This window comes from Pseudophryne corroboree, chromosome 4, assembly GCF_028390025.1.
Source record: "Pseudophryne corroboree isolate aPseCor3 chromosome 4, aPseCor3.hap2, whole genome shotgun sequence".
In the NCBI taxonomy this organism is placed as follows: Eukaryota; Metazoa; Chordata; class Amphibia; order Anura; family Myobatrachidae; genus Pseudophryne; species Pseudophryne corroboree.
Window position 1 is genome coordinate 79,724,158 of NC_086447.1, and position 16,947 is coordinate 79,741,104.

General features: G+C 45.6%; 1 protein-coding gene across 1 annotated transcript in view; it reads left to right on the top strand.

Annotated features, from left to right (window-relative positions):
- LOC134908933 (cytochrome P450 2C5-like) overlaps window positions 1–16,947 on the top strand; it is a 128,949-nt gene that overhangs the window by 92,257 nt on the left and 19,745 nt on the right. Inside the window, exons 7-9 of the mRNA XM_063915187.1 lie at window positions 3,323–3,499; window positions 10,010–10,151; window positions 12,517–12,701. Of these exons, the coding sequence (XP_063771257.1) occupies window positions 3,323–3,499; window positions 10,010–10,151; window positions 12,517–12,701 (504 nt within the window). The remainder of the gene's footprint in view (window positions 1–3,322; window positions 3,500–10,009; window positions 10,152–12,516; window positions 12,702–16,947) is intronic.

The following is a 16,947-nucleotide window of genomic DNA, read 5'->3' on the forward strand; positions in this document are numbered from 1 at the left end:
TATTTATGCCAATAAGACTCACATTTTCAGCAAAAAAGATGCTCCATGTGGCCAAGTCACATGGGACCTTGCGACTAATGGGGAAGATTTGGCCCGACTTAAGCCGCAGTAAATAAAAAAGACACACCTGTACTGTTGCCCCCACTCCAAAATGGTTTTATCTCCCATCATTTTAATATAATTACTACCAGGGGTGTAGCGAGGGTGGGTCCAGTGGAGCTCGAGCTCCGGGTGCTGGAAAAGTTTGAGGGAGCACAGCCGCCTGCACCCCTCCCTCCATCCACTATACCGCGGGCCACAGTAATGGCAGCTGCAGAGCAGGAGAAGGAGTAGAAGAAAAAGAGGGGACAGACTCTGACTCGGAGACTATGTAGGGAACAGGGCAGGACACAGGCGACAGCAGGAGACACTGACAGCCGGAACATGCCGGAACTCTGCTGCCCTCTTTATACTGTCTCAATGTCTGCGTGTAGCTGTGCAGCAGGGTTACTTCTGTTCTTCTACACCACTCTCTGCCCCTGCTCATACTTGACTACTTTTGAAAAAGCATTTCAGGGAGATGTGAAAGTGACACCTGTCAGCGCGGACGTGTCCTGCTACATCCGAGAGGCGGTCAGGCGCGTCATAAACATGACTTACATACAAATGTAAATGAGCCCCAAAGTTACTAAGATCTACTTGTTGAAGAAAAGACTCTTATATTTTGCAGGATTTGTTTGTGTATTGTGTTTTACAAGAGGTTCCATATACTGTAAGTGGCCACGAGAAACGTCATTTATAATGTATGTAGCCATAGGGATCATTGTACCCAGGGGCGGATTAGGAACAAAAAGCGGCCCTGCAAAAATTTGTACTAGTGGCCCCACTTGGGCAGCACCAGAGGTGTAAGTCTAGCCATGGGCCATGGCAGCAGCACCCTCCCCCCAAGACTTTCCAGATAGTGGGCATGTCCAGCATGAAGGGGGAAGTTAAAAGGAAATAAAATTACATATTATGAGCACATTATATGATACACCTTTAAAATTTAGGAAACTATATCATTCTTTAGAAAGATATATTTTCTTGCTTATTACACCAACCGTATCCCAATCACTATTCACTCAATCTTATATGTCATCCAAGCAGGCAGGCAGAGCATACACTAGATCATCTGCAATCACAGTCTAAGTGGCAAAGTCATTTTCATATATGCAAATTATTTTGCATCTTATTCATTATGTCTATAAATAGGACCACATGTCCTCAAACAAAACAGGCCCCACGGGTGCGTCGGCCCACCGGGGATCTTCCCTTTAAACCCTATGGCCAATCCGCCTCTGATTGTACCTTATAACCAATGCAGGGAAATGGCGCTGATGATCCCATTTAAATGTATGTATCTCTGATTACTTTTTATCAGAGAGATTGAGGGACCATTCAGGGAGTCAGGGAGATTGCTACTATTTCAGGTAGTCTCCTGCAGAATGAGGGAGGGTAGGCAACTATGCCCCAGCTGCTGCAGCACCTTTTTCTGCCCCGGCTGCTGCAGCACCTCTCTCTGTCCCAGCTGCTGCTGCAGCACCTCTCTGCATTAAAAGCTGCAGATTGACATGTATAAGCAGCTCTACTGTGGTGTAACGTGTATAAGTGGCTCTACTGTGGCAAAACATGTATAAGGGGCTTTACCGTGTGGCCTAATGTGTATAAGGGGCTTTACTGTGTTGTGTAACATGTATAAGGGGCTCTACTGTGTGGCGTAAAGTGACTAATGGACACTACTTTGGTGTAATGTGAATAATGGATTATACTGTAAGGTGCAATCTGAATTGGAACTATTCTGTGGCCATACCCATTTCCCATGAAGCCAGGCACTTACATTTTTGTTGCGCGCCTTAGGTGTGTACTGTCCCTATTTTAAACATGGGGAAACTTTTGCCCTGAGATCCACAAGGTCTAGAACCGACCCTGTCACCAATTTAGGATTTTTAAATATTTTTTTCTTTTCAAATGTAACATGCCCACATTTCAATACAGGGTAAGGGGTGCCAAAACATACCCTTGCTCCGGGCACCATGGCACCTAGCTACACCTCTGATTACCACATCAAGTCCAGAGACCGATAGTCTTGCCAAGCTTCCATTTCCTATTGACTCCCCAAAAATGAACCCATTATTTTCAAACCCTTGCTTTTCCTACACCTGCACTCCCAGCAGTTGGTCTCCCAGATACTAATGCCCTTATTTATCAATGAGTGATACATTTCACTGTGACTGATAAATTGCACCAGCCAATCCGCTCCTGTCATTTTTCAAACACATTCCCTTATTTATCAATGAGTGATAAATTTCACTGTAAGTGATAAATTGCACCAGCCAATCAGCTCCTAACTGTCACTCTTCAAACACACTCTGTAACATGGCAGTTGGGAGCTGATTGGCTGGTGCCAGTTATCACTCACAGTGAAATTTATCACTCATTGATAAATAAGAACATTAATGTGAACCTACATTGACTCTGCACCTTCCATCTATAAAGCAGTGTTGGTGAAGGACAGAGGCCCTCATTCCGAGTTGTTCGCTTGTTAGCTGCTTTTAGCAGCATTGCACACACTAAGCCGCCGCCCTCTGGGAGTGTATCTTCGCTTAGCAGAATTGCGAACGAAAGATTAGCAGAATTGCGAATAGAAATTTCTTAGCAGTTTCTGAGTAGCTCCACACTTACTCCTACACTGCGATCAGTTCAGTCCTTTTCGTTCCTGGTTTGACGTCACAAACACACCCTGCGTTCGCCCAGGCAGACACTCCCCCATTTCTCCAGCCACTCCCGCGTTTTTCCCCGAAACGCCTGCGTTTTTCCGCACACTCCCAGAAAACGGCCAGTTTCCGCCCAGAAACACCCACTTCCTGTCAATCACACTACGATCACCAGAACAATGAAAAAACCTCGTTATGCCGTGAGTAAAATACCAAACTTTTGTGCAAATTTACTTGGCGCAGGCGCGCTGCGAACATTGCGCATGCGCAGTTTGCGACTAATCGCTCCGTAGCGAAAAAAAATAATGAGCGAACAACTCGGAATGACCCCCAGTGTCAGAAGATCCTCAATTGAAAGGAAAATAAACTTGATCACTGTCAATGATCTGTAATAGAGTGAACCATTGCCACAAATAAAGGTGCTGGGGATGTTTTCTTGTGATATGTTGCTTGTTTTGTAGCTGCTACACACTTTTTATTTACATACATTTTTTTTTAAATGCATTCAGTGTGACCATACTGTACTGACTGTTGTATATCTGTATACTTACTGTATGTAAATAAAATATATGTTTTTTTTTGTCTGTAAGATGTACAATGCATACCCCTCTGTGATGAGCTGGTTTCCTGGAGTTCAGAAAACAGTGGTTAAAAATAGAAATGAGCTCCACAAATTTGTAAGAGAGATTTTCACCGAACAGAAGAAAGATTTGGATGTCAATGACCAGAGGAATCTTATTGACAAATTCCTGGTGAAACAACAGGAGGTAATGCTGCACTTACTGGATCTTGTACGATGCATTTTTTTTAAATAACCCTCACATTATGGACTTCTGTATCTAGAAAAGGTAGTGGATAAGTGGAATCACCTCCCGTCAGAGGTGGTAAAGGCTAAGACAGTAGAGCAATGTAAACATGCTTGGGGTGGGGCATAAGAATATCCTGACAAAGAGCTGAGGCCTAGATTTATCGAAGCTTGGAGTGAGATAAAGTGGGGAGAAATAAAGTACCAACCAATCAGTGCCTGTCATGTTACAGGCTCTGCTAGAAAAATGGCAGTCAGGAGCTGATTGGTTGGCATTTTCTAAGTGTCTCAGAGCCCTACACCTATTGCAGTAAAGCTATACTGACTGGCGGTATAATGTAGTGTAATACAGAAGTAGCTCATTTATTAATGAGGTATTGTGTAAACCAGGACTACTGCTCCAAGCAATGCATATCATTGTATTAAATTAAATAACTCCAGAGTGATGATACTGACTTGTAATACTGTCAAGTGCATGTAGGAGTACATAATGTAAATTACATGTGGGACTGCCACTCAATTCTGTTATTTGACTCTATCCAGTTATATGAAAAGCTCTCCCTCTGTATATATACACTGGAATCTGGTTAAGTGGGATCTCAAAGGACGACATGTTTAGTTTCACGTAGAGAGGTATCTCGCTTAGCTGGTTTCTCACTTATCAAAGCTCTAGAAGAATTTTTCTCACTTATAGAGGTTTTCACTTTTGCAGGTTCAAACAGGATACCCCTGTATTTCCAGGTATATGGTACTTTAGTGGGGTATCACATAGAGACTTGTCCAAACCTGTTCTAATCCCAGTTACCACGGTTCTAAAGGCGGTTGTCTCATTTATAGAGGTGATTATTCCTAATAATCTAGAAAAATAAGTCACAGTTAAAGAGGTTTGACAGTCTCACTAATAAGGGGGTCATTCCGAGTTGTTCGCTCGGTAAATTTCTTCGCATCGCAGCAATTTTCCGCTTAGTGCGCATGCGCAATGTCCGCACTGCGACTGCGCCAAGTAATTTTGCTATACAGTTAGGTATTTTACTCACGGCTTTTTCTTCGTTCAGGCGATCGGAGTGTGATTGACAGGAAGTGGGTGTTTCTGGGCGGAAACTGGCCGTTTTATGGGTGTGTGTGAAAAAACGCTACAGTTTCTGGGAAAAACGCGGGAGTGGCTGGAGAAACGGAGGAGTGTCTGGGCGAACGCTGGGTGTGTTTGTGACGTCAAACCTGGCACGACAAGCAGTGAACTGAACGCAGATGCCGAGTAAGTCTCGAGTTACTCAGAAACTGCACAGAGATGTCTTATCGCAATATTGCGAATCTTTCATTCGCAAATTTAAGAAGCTAAGATTCACTCCCAGTAGGCGGCGGCTTAGCGTGTGCAAAGCTGCTAAAAGCAGCTTGCGAGCGAACAACTCGGAATGAGGGCCAAACTGAGGTTTTTTTTGTTGCAAAAATGCAAAGACCTCACAATTAGTCCCAGCAATAAAGGGTTACCACTAATCCAGGTCCTACTTATTCAGCTTGCCCTAGTATAGTGTACAAATTGATGAAGTAGCACTGTTGATTTCATGCACTAAAAATACATGTTTTTAACATACTGTAGTTTAATAAGATTCTTGCTAATATTTTAGATAAATACCACTAAAAGCACTGATGCGCCTAAGTTATTTTTGCATGATACTTTGTTTGCTGCATAAATTAAAATATCTATAAAATGAGGGGAAGACAACAATAAACGGAAATCAAGAGAGGGAGGGGAGTGGGGTCATCCAAGTGTACTCATTATGATGTCAAAAACAACAAGATAAGTTCTACAAGAAAATGAATACATCTAGTACAACAAGCAGGGAAGTATAGAGCCTGGCTGGGCCCAGGTACTTTTCAGGTGGCACTACCAAATCACAGGAGGCGTGGCCTTGCACCTTAAGAAAACAATACTGAAATACTATTTATTTATTATTTATTTATTAACAGTTTCTTATATAGCGCAGCATATTCCGTTGCGCTTTACAATTACAACAACAGTAATAGAACAAAACTGGGTAAAAACAGACATAGAGGTAGGAAGGCCCTGCTCGCAAGCTTACAATCTATAGGTATAATAGTATTATAATACTTAGTTATAATAGTATTTTAAGTGTCTCCCTAGCCACTCTGCACTGCAGTCTAGCACACAGCAGGGTCAGGGCCGGTTCTTGGGCGCTGTGCGCTCCGGGCGACAATAGGGGGCGTGGCTTCGTACAGGGGGCGTGGTCATTTACGCCCCCTGTACAGACTGAAATGATGTGCGGTGTGCGATGACGTCATCGCGCATCACACAGTAAAGGACCTCTCCACGAAGGGAAACTAGACGCGTACGCGTCTAGTTTCCCTTCACAGCGGCAGCGGGGGGCAGCGGGCAGGGGGGGGCACAGCAGCAGCGGATCTTGCCCTGGTGCGGCGCCCTCCGGATGGCGGCGCCCCGGGCAAAAGTCCTGCTTGCCCATGGCAAGATCCGATACTGAGCAGGGTGTGCTGCTGCTGCCAAATAAGGAGGGGGGGGGGGGCCTGGGCTCCCACTGGGCACCTCCACCAGTCCTGGGCCTGGGTAATTAGTACCCTCTCCCCCAACTCTCAACACCACTGACTATGAGTTGCAGGCAAAGCATGGTATAGGAAATTAATAGCTGAAAGATTGAAGGAGGAACGTGGTTCATCAGTGTGTTCAGACATTTAAACAGTGCTGACAAGATTGAGGTCAAGCACTGTATTGCATGCAATGTATATCGGCTTCATCAATCGCATGCGATATATCTTATGCAAAAATAGCACAAAAGTACAAAATCGTATGGAATCACTCCCAGGAGAGTTTAAGGGAAACTGCATCCAACTTCAGCCTCAGACATATCCTTGTAGTGTATGGGGCCCTTAAGAATGGGGATAATACTGAAGAAGAGCTATTTAAGGTAGATGAGGGAGGATAGATCCTACAACCCGTTCCAGTATCTGAAATGCTGTCATACACAACTCCCGGATAACAGGGCAACTGCAGAACAGATTAAACCTCCAAACTCACCAAGTTCCTACCACAAAACTGAGAAGTTGTAGACCATATTCTATAAAGGTTCTCATCGGTGAGATACAACCTGTGAATCATTTTTAAAAGTATTTCCGACTGGTTTGTACATTTAGTCATTCCAAAGATGTTCTGAAGGAATGGCTCTCAGTTTTCCTCCAACAAATAAACCCCCAGCTCCGATTCCCATTTAGAGGACGCGTGGACACCCGCTTAGGTTAGAGGGGAGGAGATTTCTCACACAGAGACGTAAAGGTTTCTTCATAGTAAGGACAATACGTGTTTGGAATTCCCTGCCAGAGGGAGTTGTAATGGTGGGGTGGTCTTCAGTATGCCGGCTGTCGGGATCCCGGCGCTCAGTATACCGGCGCCGGAATCCCGACAGCCGGCATACCGACACTTATTATCCCTCGTGGGGGTCCGCAGCGTGGCGAGCGCAGCGAGCCCGCATGGGGCTCATTTGCGCTCGCCACACTGTCGGTATGCCGGCGGTCGGGCTCCCGGCGCCAGTATGCTGGTCGCCGGGAGCCCGACCGCCGGCATAGCATACTACACCCGTAATGGTGGAGTCAGTCAACGCCTTTAAGAATGGGCTAGATAAGTACCTAATGGGTAAGGATATACAGGGTTATGGTGTGTAGTCATGCACTATAGTTATTAGAAAAAAAAAAGAAAAAAAAGTGGGATAAACACAACGGCCGACATGAGCAACAGACAAAATTAGTCCTAAAAATAATACAGCGTAGGAGACCAAAAATAGGTTGAACTTAATGGACAAATTGTCTTTTTTCAACCTCAGAAACTATGTTACTATGTTATTATGTTACTAATATGAAGTTCTCACTATGGGACAAAAGGATCTTTCCCTTTCATCTTTGTGGCGGTGAGTCTCTATACAGTATGTGGAGGAAAGGGAGACAAATTAGTGAAATGCGTGGTTTGAATACAAATCAAGTGACGTACGTGTGGATATTTTATAACGTAACAAACAAACTCCTTGATGGGAATCTTGTATTGGAACTATACCTGGATGGAAGACGTGGAAGAAGAGTTCTCATATAAATCCTGACAAGTAATGACACCCTGTTTACTACAAATGGGCAGTACGGATGGTGTAATGGTTAGCTGTACTGCCTCACAGCACTGAGGTCATGGGTTTAATTCCCACCCTGGCCCTAACTGTGTGGAGTTTGTATATTCTCCCCGTACTTGCGTGGGTTTCCTATGGGTACTCCGGTTTCCTCCCACAATACATAAATATACTGTATACTGGTAGGTTAATTGGCTCCCAACAATATCAACCCTAGCGTGAATGTGTGTGCGTGTACATGTGATAGGGAATATAGATTGTAAGCTCCACTGGGACAGGAATGATGTGAATGTGCAAATATTCTCTGTAAAGCGGTGCGGAATATGTGTGCGCTATATAATAACTGGTAATAAATAAGTAAATGGTCAAGAGCAAATTAGGAATACGTTTAGAATCCACAAGCATCGATGATGGAGGAACATATTGTACTTTCCTACTGTGTCTCATGTTACAAAAGTGTTCGTTGTTCATTTTAAGATATTTACATCCTGTGTTTGCAAGGGTCTAACTGTGTTTCTCTCAATATTTACCCAAGGTTTGAAATGGGCAGGTGCATACCAGTCCTTACTCTGTACTCTCTAATTTAGGAGCTGTTAGACTTCCCTACATTTTTTTATCTGAACATGTGATCTCCTGTAGGTCATATAACACACAAATATTGAGATGTTACAAAATAGGTTTAAAAGTTTGTAAGGGATTAAAAAAGGGATTGGTCAAGAGAGGTGCAAAATTTTGTGAATGAACATTATCTCAGCCATGAGATCTCCTGATTGGCTGACATTTTGGTTAGTGTCTTAAATTGTTTCAAAAGTAGTGAATTGTTGCAATCTATGATAGTAAAGGGGATGTAGTTATGTGACCGGTGGACACAATACCTCCCCCTACATCCCGCCTCCCTCACAATCCCAACGGTCGACATGTCGACCAACAGGGACTATTTCCAATCGTGAGTGTCCACAACACACGTAGAGCGGGAATTGAACCTGTGGCGACCGCAGGTTGCCACCGTGCCTGCAAGGGGCTTGTTGCGTTCCACCCCCCCCCCCCACGGCATTTCACTGCTGGGATGCCACCATCGGGAATGCTGACCGCCAGTCTCCTGACTACCGGTCACGCATACCACACCCATAGTAAAGATATCGGGGATCTGACTTGCCAGATAATTTAAACATGTGACTTGCCAGTTATGTGGGTACTAGTAGTGAATCAGTTGCAAGGAGATGCAGAGAGACTACAAAAGCGAATAGTTCAGCGCAAGGGTGTAGCTACCATAGGTGCAGGCAGTGCAGCTGCTATGGGGCCCAGAGCTGAGAGGGGCCCACCTTCCCTGTCACAGTTATATGTGTTATATACATTTTTCGCCATTGGAAGGTGCATAGGGGTCCTTTCAAACTTTTTCCAAGGGGCCTGCAATATATCTAGGAATGCACCTGGGCCTGCTCATTGTAGTGCGGTATAAAATGAACTGGAGGGCATTTTAATGTTATATAATATGAACTGGGGCACTGTAATGAGGCACAACAGGAACGGGGAGCATTATATATCATAATGTTAATTGGGGATACTGTGCGGCATAATGTGTACTTGCAGCTCTGAAATGTGACATAGGGTGAACTTAAGCACTACTACGATTCATAAAAGAAACCAGGGCTCTACTATGGGGCATAACGCTCTACTATGGTTCAGAAAATGAACTAGGGAACTATTATATAGAAGCATTGGGACAGGGGCCCCTTCAAAATGTTGCCATGGGGCCCACAAAGTTCTGGCTACGCCCCTGGTTCAGAGCTCAGATTTACGGATGACTGGTAAATACAGGTTGGGTATCCCATATCCAAATATTCCGAAATACGGAATATTCCGAAATACGGACTTTTTTGAGTGAGAGTGAGATAGTGAAACCTTTGTTTTCTGATGGCTCAATGTACACAAACTTTGTTTAATACACAAAGTTATTAAAAATATTGTATTAAATGACCTTTAGGCTGTGTGTATAAGGTGTATATGAAACATAAATGAATTGTGTGAATGTAGACACACTTTGTTTAATGCACAAAGTTATAAAAAATATTGGCTAAAATGACCTTCAGGCTGTGTTTATAAGGTGTATATGTAACATAAATGCATTCTGTGCTTAGACTTGGGTCCCATCACCATGATATCTCATTATGGTATGCAATTATTCCAAAATACGGAAAAATCCGATATCCAAAATACCTCTGGTCCCAAGCATTTTGGATAAGGGATACTCAACCTGTACTGTAGCTATAAAGGATGGTAGGAAACAATAGTGCATCTCCCCTTTAAATATTTTGCAATTCTGTGCATTTTAGGAAAAACCAAATCCTGAACTATATTTCAACAATACGAATCTAGTCGTGCTGGTTACCGACCTCTTTGCTGCTGGCATGGAAACCACCTCCACCACTCTGAGATGGGGTATTCTGTTGATGATGAAATACCCTCATATCCAAAGTAAGAGAACATCTTGCATTCCCAATGTATTCAAAAGCATATCATGTATCGTATTTTGTAAAGAAAAAACCATATACAGCAAGTTCCATGTATCAGTTACTGTGGGTGAAATATTTTCAGAGCTGCAAGTGTGCGGGTATGGGTGGGTACGGCGTACCACGCCGCCGGGCCGCCGCTCCCTCCCTCCCCTGCTGCTGCTCACTGCGCTGCTGCTACCTTCAATTCGGCGCTGGCCTGTGATCACAGATCGGCGCCTAATTGAAGGTAGACACTGAGGGGCAGGAGAGGTGCAGGCTGCGCTCTCCTCCCCTCACACACAGGAAGCAGCAGCGTGGTAAGCAGCAGGGGAAGGGGGGGAGGGGGAACATGTGTACCTGGCACTGGGGGCATATCTGGCACTGCGGGGACATATCTATCTGGCACTGGGGGCATCTCTGTATCTGGCACTGCGGGCATATCTGGCACTGGGGGGCATTTCTGTATCTGGCACTGGAGGCATCTCTGTATCTGGCACTGGGGGCATATCTGGCACTGGGGCATATCTGTATCTGGCACTGGAGGCATATCTGACACTGGGGGGCATTTCTGTATCTGGCACTGGGGTCATATCTGGCACTGGGGGGACATGTGTATCTGGCACTGGGGACATGTGTATCTGGCACTGGGGGCATATCTGGCACTGGGGGGACATGTGTATCTGGCACTGGGGGCATATCTGGCACTGGGGGGACATGTGTATCTGGCACTGGGGGCATATCTGTATCTGGCACTGGGGGCATATCTGGCACTGCGGGGACATGTGTATCTGGCACCTGGGGCATATCTGGCACTGTGGGGACATGTGTATCTGGCACTGGGGGCATTTCTGTATCTGGCACTGGGGGGACATGTGTATCTGGCACTGGGGACATGTGTATCTGGCACTGGGGGCATATCTGGCACTGGGGGGACATGTGTATCTGGCACTGGGGGCATATCTGTATCTGGCACTGGGGGCATATCTGGCACTGAGGGGACATGTGTATCTGGCACCTGGGGCATATCTGGCACTGTGGGGACATGTGTATCTGGCACTGGGGGCATTTCTGTATCTGGCACTGGGGGGGACATGTGTATCTGGCACTGGGGACATGTGTATCTGGCACTGGGGGCATATCTGGCACTGTGGGGACATGTGTATCTGGCACTGGGGGCATATCTGGCACTGGGGAGACATGTGTATCTGGCACTGGGGGCATATCTGTATCTGGCACTGGGGGCATATCTGGCACTGCGGGGACATGTGTATCTGGCACCTGGGGCATATCTGGCACTGTGGGGACATGTGTATCTGGCACTGGGGGCATTTCTGTATCTGGCACTGGGGGCATATCTGGCACTGGGGGGACATGTGTATCTGGCACTGGGGGCATTTCTGTATCTGGCACTGGGGGCATATCTGGCACTTTGGGGGCATTTCTGTATTTGGCACTGGGGGGCAATGTATATGACATAGTGGGGGCATTTGTGTATCTGGCACTGGGGGGCAACGTGTATCTGGCACTATTGGGGTCATATGTGTATCTGCCCTGCCCAAGGGCGTAGCTACCATAGGTGCAGGCAGTGCAGCTTCTATGGGGCCCAGAGCTGAGAGGGGCCCACCTTCCCTGTCACAGTTACATGTGTTATATACATTTTTCGCCGTTGGGTGGTACGTAGGGGTCCTTTCAAACTTTTTCCTTGGGGCCTGCAATATATCTAGGTATGCCCATGGATCTGCTCATTGTAGTGCGGTATAAAATGAACTGGAGGGTATTTTAATGTTATATTATAAGAACCGGGGCACTGTAATGAGGCACAATATGAACGGGGAGCGCTATATATCATAATGTGAGTTGAGGGTACTGTGTGACAAAATGTGTACTGGCAGCTCTGAAATGTGACATAGGGAGAACTTAATCACTACTACGATTCATAAAAGAAACTAGAGCACTACTATGGGGCATAACATTAAATAAGGCTCTACTATTGGTCAGAAAATGACCTAGGGCACTATTATGGGGCATAAAATTAACAACTGCTGCAGAGAAGTGTCTCTCGAAGCATTGGGATGGGGGCCCCTTCAAAATGTTGCTATGGGGCCCACAAAGTTCTGGCTACGCCCCTGCCCTCCCCCCCATATGTGTATCACGCCCCCATTTTCATTGGCCACGCCCCATGTGGCGTTTGGCACACACAGTACCTGTAACACATTTTTTCTACTTGCACTGCATATTTTGCTGGTAAGTTGTCAGCTGTAATACTGTAAGTAATGTGAAGGTGTGAGGACTCCACAGGTGCTTTTGTGTCTAATGTGCTTCTGCTGTTTGTTTGTTTTTGGAAACAGGAAAAGTCCAAAGTGAAATTGAAAAAGTTATCGGCTCAGCGGCGCCTCAGGCCGCTCATCGTAAGGATATGCCCTATACTGACGCTGTTATTCATGAGATCCAAAGATTTGGAAATATAGTTCCTACTAATCTCCCGCATGCTACTACTCAGGATATCACACTCCAAGGGTATTTTATCCCAAGGGTAAGAACTAAATTTTATTGTATTTCCAATCATTGGGCCTGATTGAGAGTTCTATGGTAATGCATTCTCATCTATAAATGTATACACAGCTAATGTGCGAAGATATGCAAATGCCGCAGGCGCCTGGATTTGTATTGAGACGCCCACCAGCGACTTTACTAATCTCAGCAGCTGCAACAAAGATCTTCTGTAGCATCTGTCATAGTCGATTATCAAAGTTCTCATTAACTATATGGTCGTGCAGCATGGCCGCAGGAAGTAAGCTACCATAGCCCTTTCTTTTGCACATGGGATTGCAGTTTCAGGCTGAAATGGGTCTATTACCATATCCCGGCTGTCAGGATCCCTGCGCCCAACATACTGGTGCGGGATCCCGACCGCCGGAATGCCGGCAGAGGGGCGAGTGCAAAATATCCCCTTGCAGGCGGTAGTTGTCAGTATCCCGGTGGTCGGGATCCCGGAGCCGGTATGCTGAGCGTCGGGATCCCGACAGCCAGGATATCGAATGCTTACCGCTGAAACATGCCCCAAAAATTGCCCCGACACCCCTGCTTTTGAGTCACTGCACCCCTTTTGCCTTCCACAATCAGTGACTGTCAGTCACTTGGAGAATAAATTCTGTCTGCAACTGCAATCACGACACCATCAGTGAAACTTATACGCATGCGCAGTTTCATAATAATCACGCAACCCCATAAATATTGGCATTGCGTGCAACTCTGATTAAGGCCCATTGTACATGCCCTTATACTGTTGATCAGGTTGCACCAAAAAAGCCCCTCTTGGTGCAGCAGGTGCTCTGTAACACAATAATAATAACATACTGGGAGTGCCATATATTGCTAGCTTGCAGTGGTGTCAGAATGAAGTGTGGGGGAGGGCAAGAGGCCAAACATGACAGATGCGCCGATGCCCAGAGCAGGGGAGCACTTACCTTCGAATGTCTGTGGGCAGCTTTCCAACTGCTGCTGAGGGTGCTGTATGCCATCTTCTGTGCTAGCCGGCTGAATCGCTTCCCAGATGCATTACTGGGAGGAGGCGTGGCTGTGGTTCTGGAATGTCCCAGCAAGCTCAGCATGGCCACACCTCCTCCTAGTAATGCATCAGTGAAAGAAGACAGCCAGCAAGGATATAAAATGGGACACAGCACCCTGCGGACACCAGACTGCTTTTAAAGGAGAAACCACCCACGAGGTTCCGGAGGTAAGCGCTCCCCCTGGACTGGGTGTAAGGGGGCGTATAGAGGGAGAGGAGGCTGGCATCATAGCACCATAGGGGCGGCGAAATGAAAGCGGTGCCAAAATGACTTTTTTACTATGGCCCCCGCAACCTGAAAACTACTGGCGCCCCTGCTAGCTTGCACTGATCAATTTGATGTAAGACACTTGTACATCTGTGTGTAACTGAGTCTGAATCTGTTTAGGAAGGGCTCCAATGTATTCGGCCTTGGCTTCTTCTCACACCAAGTTCCATGGTTGCTTTATCTGCAACTTTGTACATGTTTAAACAGAATTCCTTTGCAAATGAAATCACAGCCAACTGTACACTGTTTTATTCTGCATCTTATTCAAATAGCTATATGACTGACATGCAAATGATAAAGAAAAATAAGGTACGCTTAGTCGAACTGGCTGTGTTGCACCATATTGTGTTTAGGTTCTAGGTGTAGGAGGACACATCTGTAGGTGCTGCTTTCTTCTAGAGCAGGGGTTCTCAGCTTCAGTCCTCAGGTTATATTCTGTGGATCTCTTTAATCATGGACATGTGAGTTAATATATATTGCTGGGTTAGTAAGTACCTCACCTGCTTCCACAGAAAGAAATCCACAAAACATGACCTGTTGGTAAAATTTGAGGGTTGAAGTTGAGAACCACTGTTCTAGACTATTATATTTCTAGTAGAGATGAGTAGGTTCATTACCCTGAAAACTGAACCCCCCGAACATCCCGTTCCGAGCCCGGATCCGAATCCCACTCATGACTTCCCCCCAAACTCAGAAACCAGTACAATGGAAAATGTCATCATCCCGCTGTCGGATTTTTGCAGGTTTTGGATTCGATATAAACAGCCGCGCATCACCGCCATTTTCACTCTGGACTTGGAGAGTGAGGGAGACAGACCTCTGTCTCTCAGTGGGTGGTGCGTTGGTTGGGGTTAGTGTGTTCTCTGTAGGTGTGCTGATGCAGTCACTGTGGTGTACCTGTGCTGTGTTAGGGGTGCTGTCCTGGCTGTCACTGGTGTTTCATGTGCTGTTATGGCCGGGTGCTGCAGCTGTACATGGGTGTTGCTGTCCTGGCTGTCACTGTGTTGTACAGGGTGCAGGGGCACTGTTTTCTTGTATGCTGTAAAATATAGGGGTGCTGCTGGCCCTGTATGCTATAAAAATTCAGGGATGCAGTTGTTAAAAATTAAAAGCACATTGCTCCTGTATGCTGTAAAATATAAGGTTGCTTCTGGCCCTGTATGTTGTAAAAATTCAGGGGTGCAGTTGTTAAAAATGAAAAGCACACTGCTCCTGTATAATGTAAAATATAGGGGTGCTGCTGGTCCTGTATGTTGTAAAAATTCAGGGGTAAAATATAGTGGTGCTGCTGTTCAAATAACATTACACTGGCCCTGTATGTTGTGCTGCTGTTCAAATAACATTACACTGGCCCTGTATGCTATAAAAATTCAGGGGTGCAGTTGTTAAAAATGAAAAGCACGTTGCTCCTGTATGCTGTAAAATATAGGTGTGCTGCTATTAAAATAACATTACACTGGCCCTGTATGTTGAAAAATTCAGGGGCGATGTTGTTAAAAAATAAAAGCACACTGCTCCTATATGTTGTAAAATATACCGGTGCTGCTGTTAAAATAACATTACACTGGCCCTGTAAGTTGTAAAAATTCTAGGGTGCAATGAAAATCAATGTACACTGGCCCTGTGTTGTATGCTGTAAAAATTCAGGGGTGCAGTGAAAATAAATGTACAGTACACTTGCCCTGTCTTGTATGCTATAATTATTCTGGGGTGCAGTGAAAATCAATGTACACTGGCCTTGCCTTGTATGCGGTAAAAATACAGGGGTGCAGTGAAAATAAATGTACACTGGCCTTGTCTTGTATGCTGTAAAATTACAGGGGTGTTGTGAAAATACAGGGGTGCTGGCACTGGTTGCGGTTGCAATGTCTAGGCCTGACCTTTACAACACTGTATGGGAAGAGGAGGCTCCTACCACCATTTGCACGCCCTCTACAAGTGCTGGGAGGAGCACCGCCAGTACAGTTGCTGATATTGAGATTGAAGATGTCACTGTAGAAGTACACAAGGATGAGGAGGATATGGGTGTAGCTGACACTGCGGAGGAAAATTACGATGAGGATTCTGATGGTGATGTGGTTTGTTTGAATAAGGCACCAGTGGAGACAGTTGTTGGCCATGGGATGAAAAAGCCCATTGTCATGCCTGGGCAAAATACCAAAAAAGCCACCTCTTCAGTGTGGAATTATTTCTCCACAAATACGTACAACAGGTGTCAAGCCATCTGTCACTGACCTGGTTCGAAGTAGTTGAGAACTCGGGGGTTCTTCCAATGGTCGGGAAGAGGAACTGCAGCTGGGCCGGAGTAGGGACGGACGGATATAGGTCTTCCTCATGCAGAACTACTTGGCAATTATAATTTGTGTATAACGCTGAAGAACTCGATGTGACAAAGGTTTGGGAGCGATGCTGAAGCACACAGAAGAATGAAGGACTTGTGAGCGATGCTGAAGAAATCGATGTGACAAGATTTGGTCACTGACCTGGTTCGAAGTAGTTGAGAACTCGGGGGTTCTTCCGATGGTCGGGAAGAGGAACTGCAGCTGGGCCGGAGTAGGGACGGACGGATATAGGTCTTCCTCATGCAGAACTACTTGGCAATTATAATTCGTGTATAACGTTGAAGAACTCGATGTGACAAAGGTTTGGGAGCGATGCTGAAGCACACAGAAGAATTAAGGACTTGTGAGCGATGCTGAAGAAATTGATGTGACAAGGTTTGGGAGCGATGCTGAAGCACACAGAAGAATGAAGGACTTGTGAGCGATGCTGAAGACTAAAAAGACTAAAGTTTGTTCAACCCATAAGACATGCTGATTACTGTGAACACTGGGGACTATGCTTGCAGGAAGACACCTTGGATGCAGGAGGCGCTGGAGTATAGCCACAGGAAAACATGCTGCTATCAGGAGCACTGGCGTTCGTTACAGTAGAGAGACGATA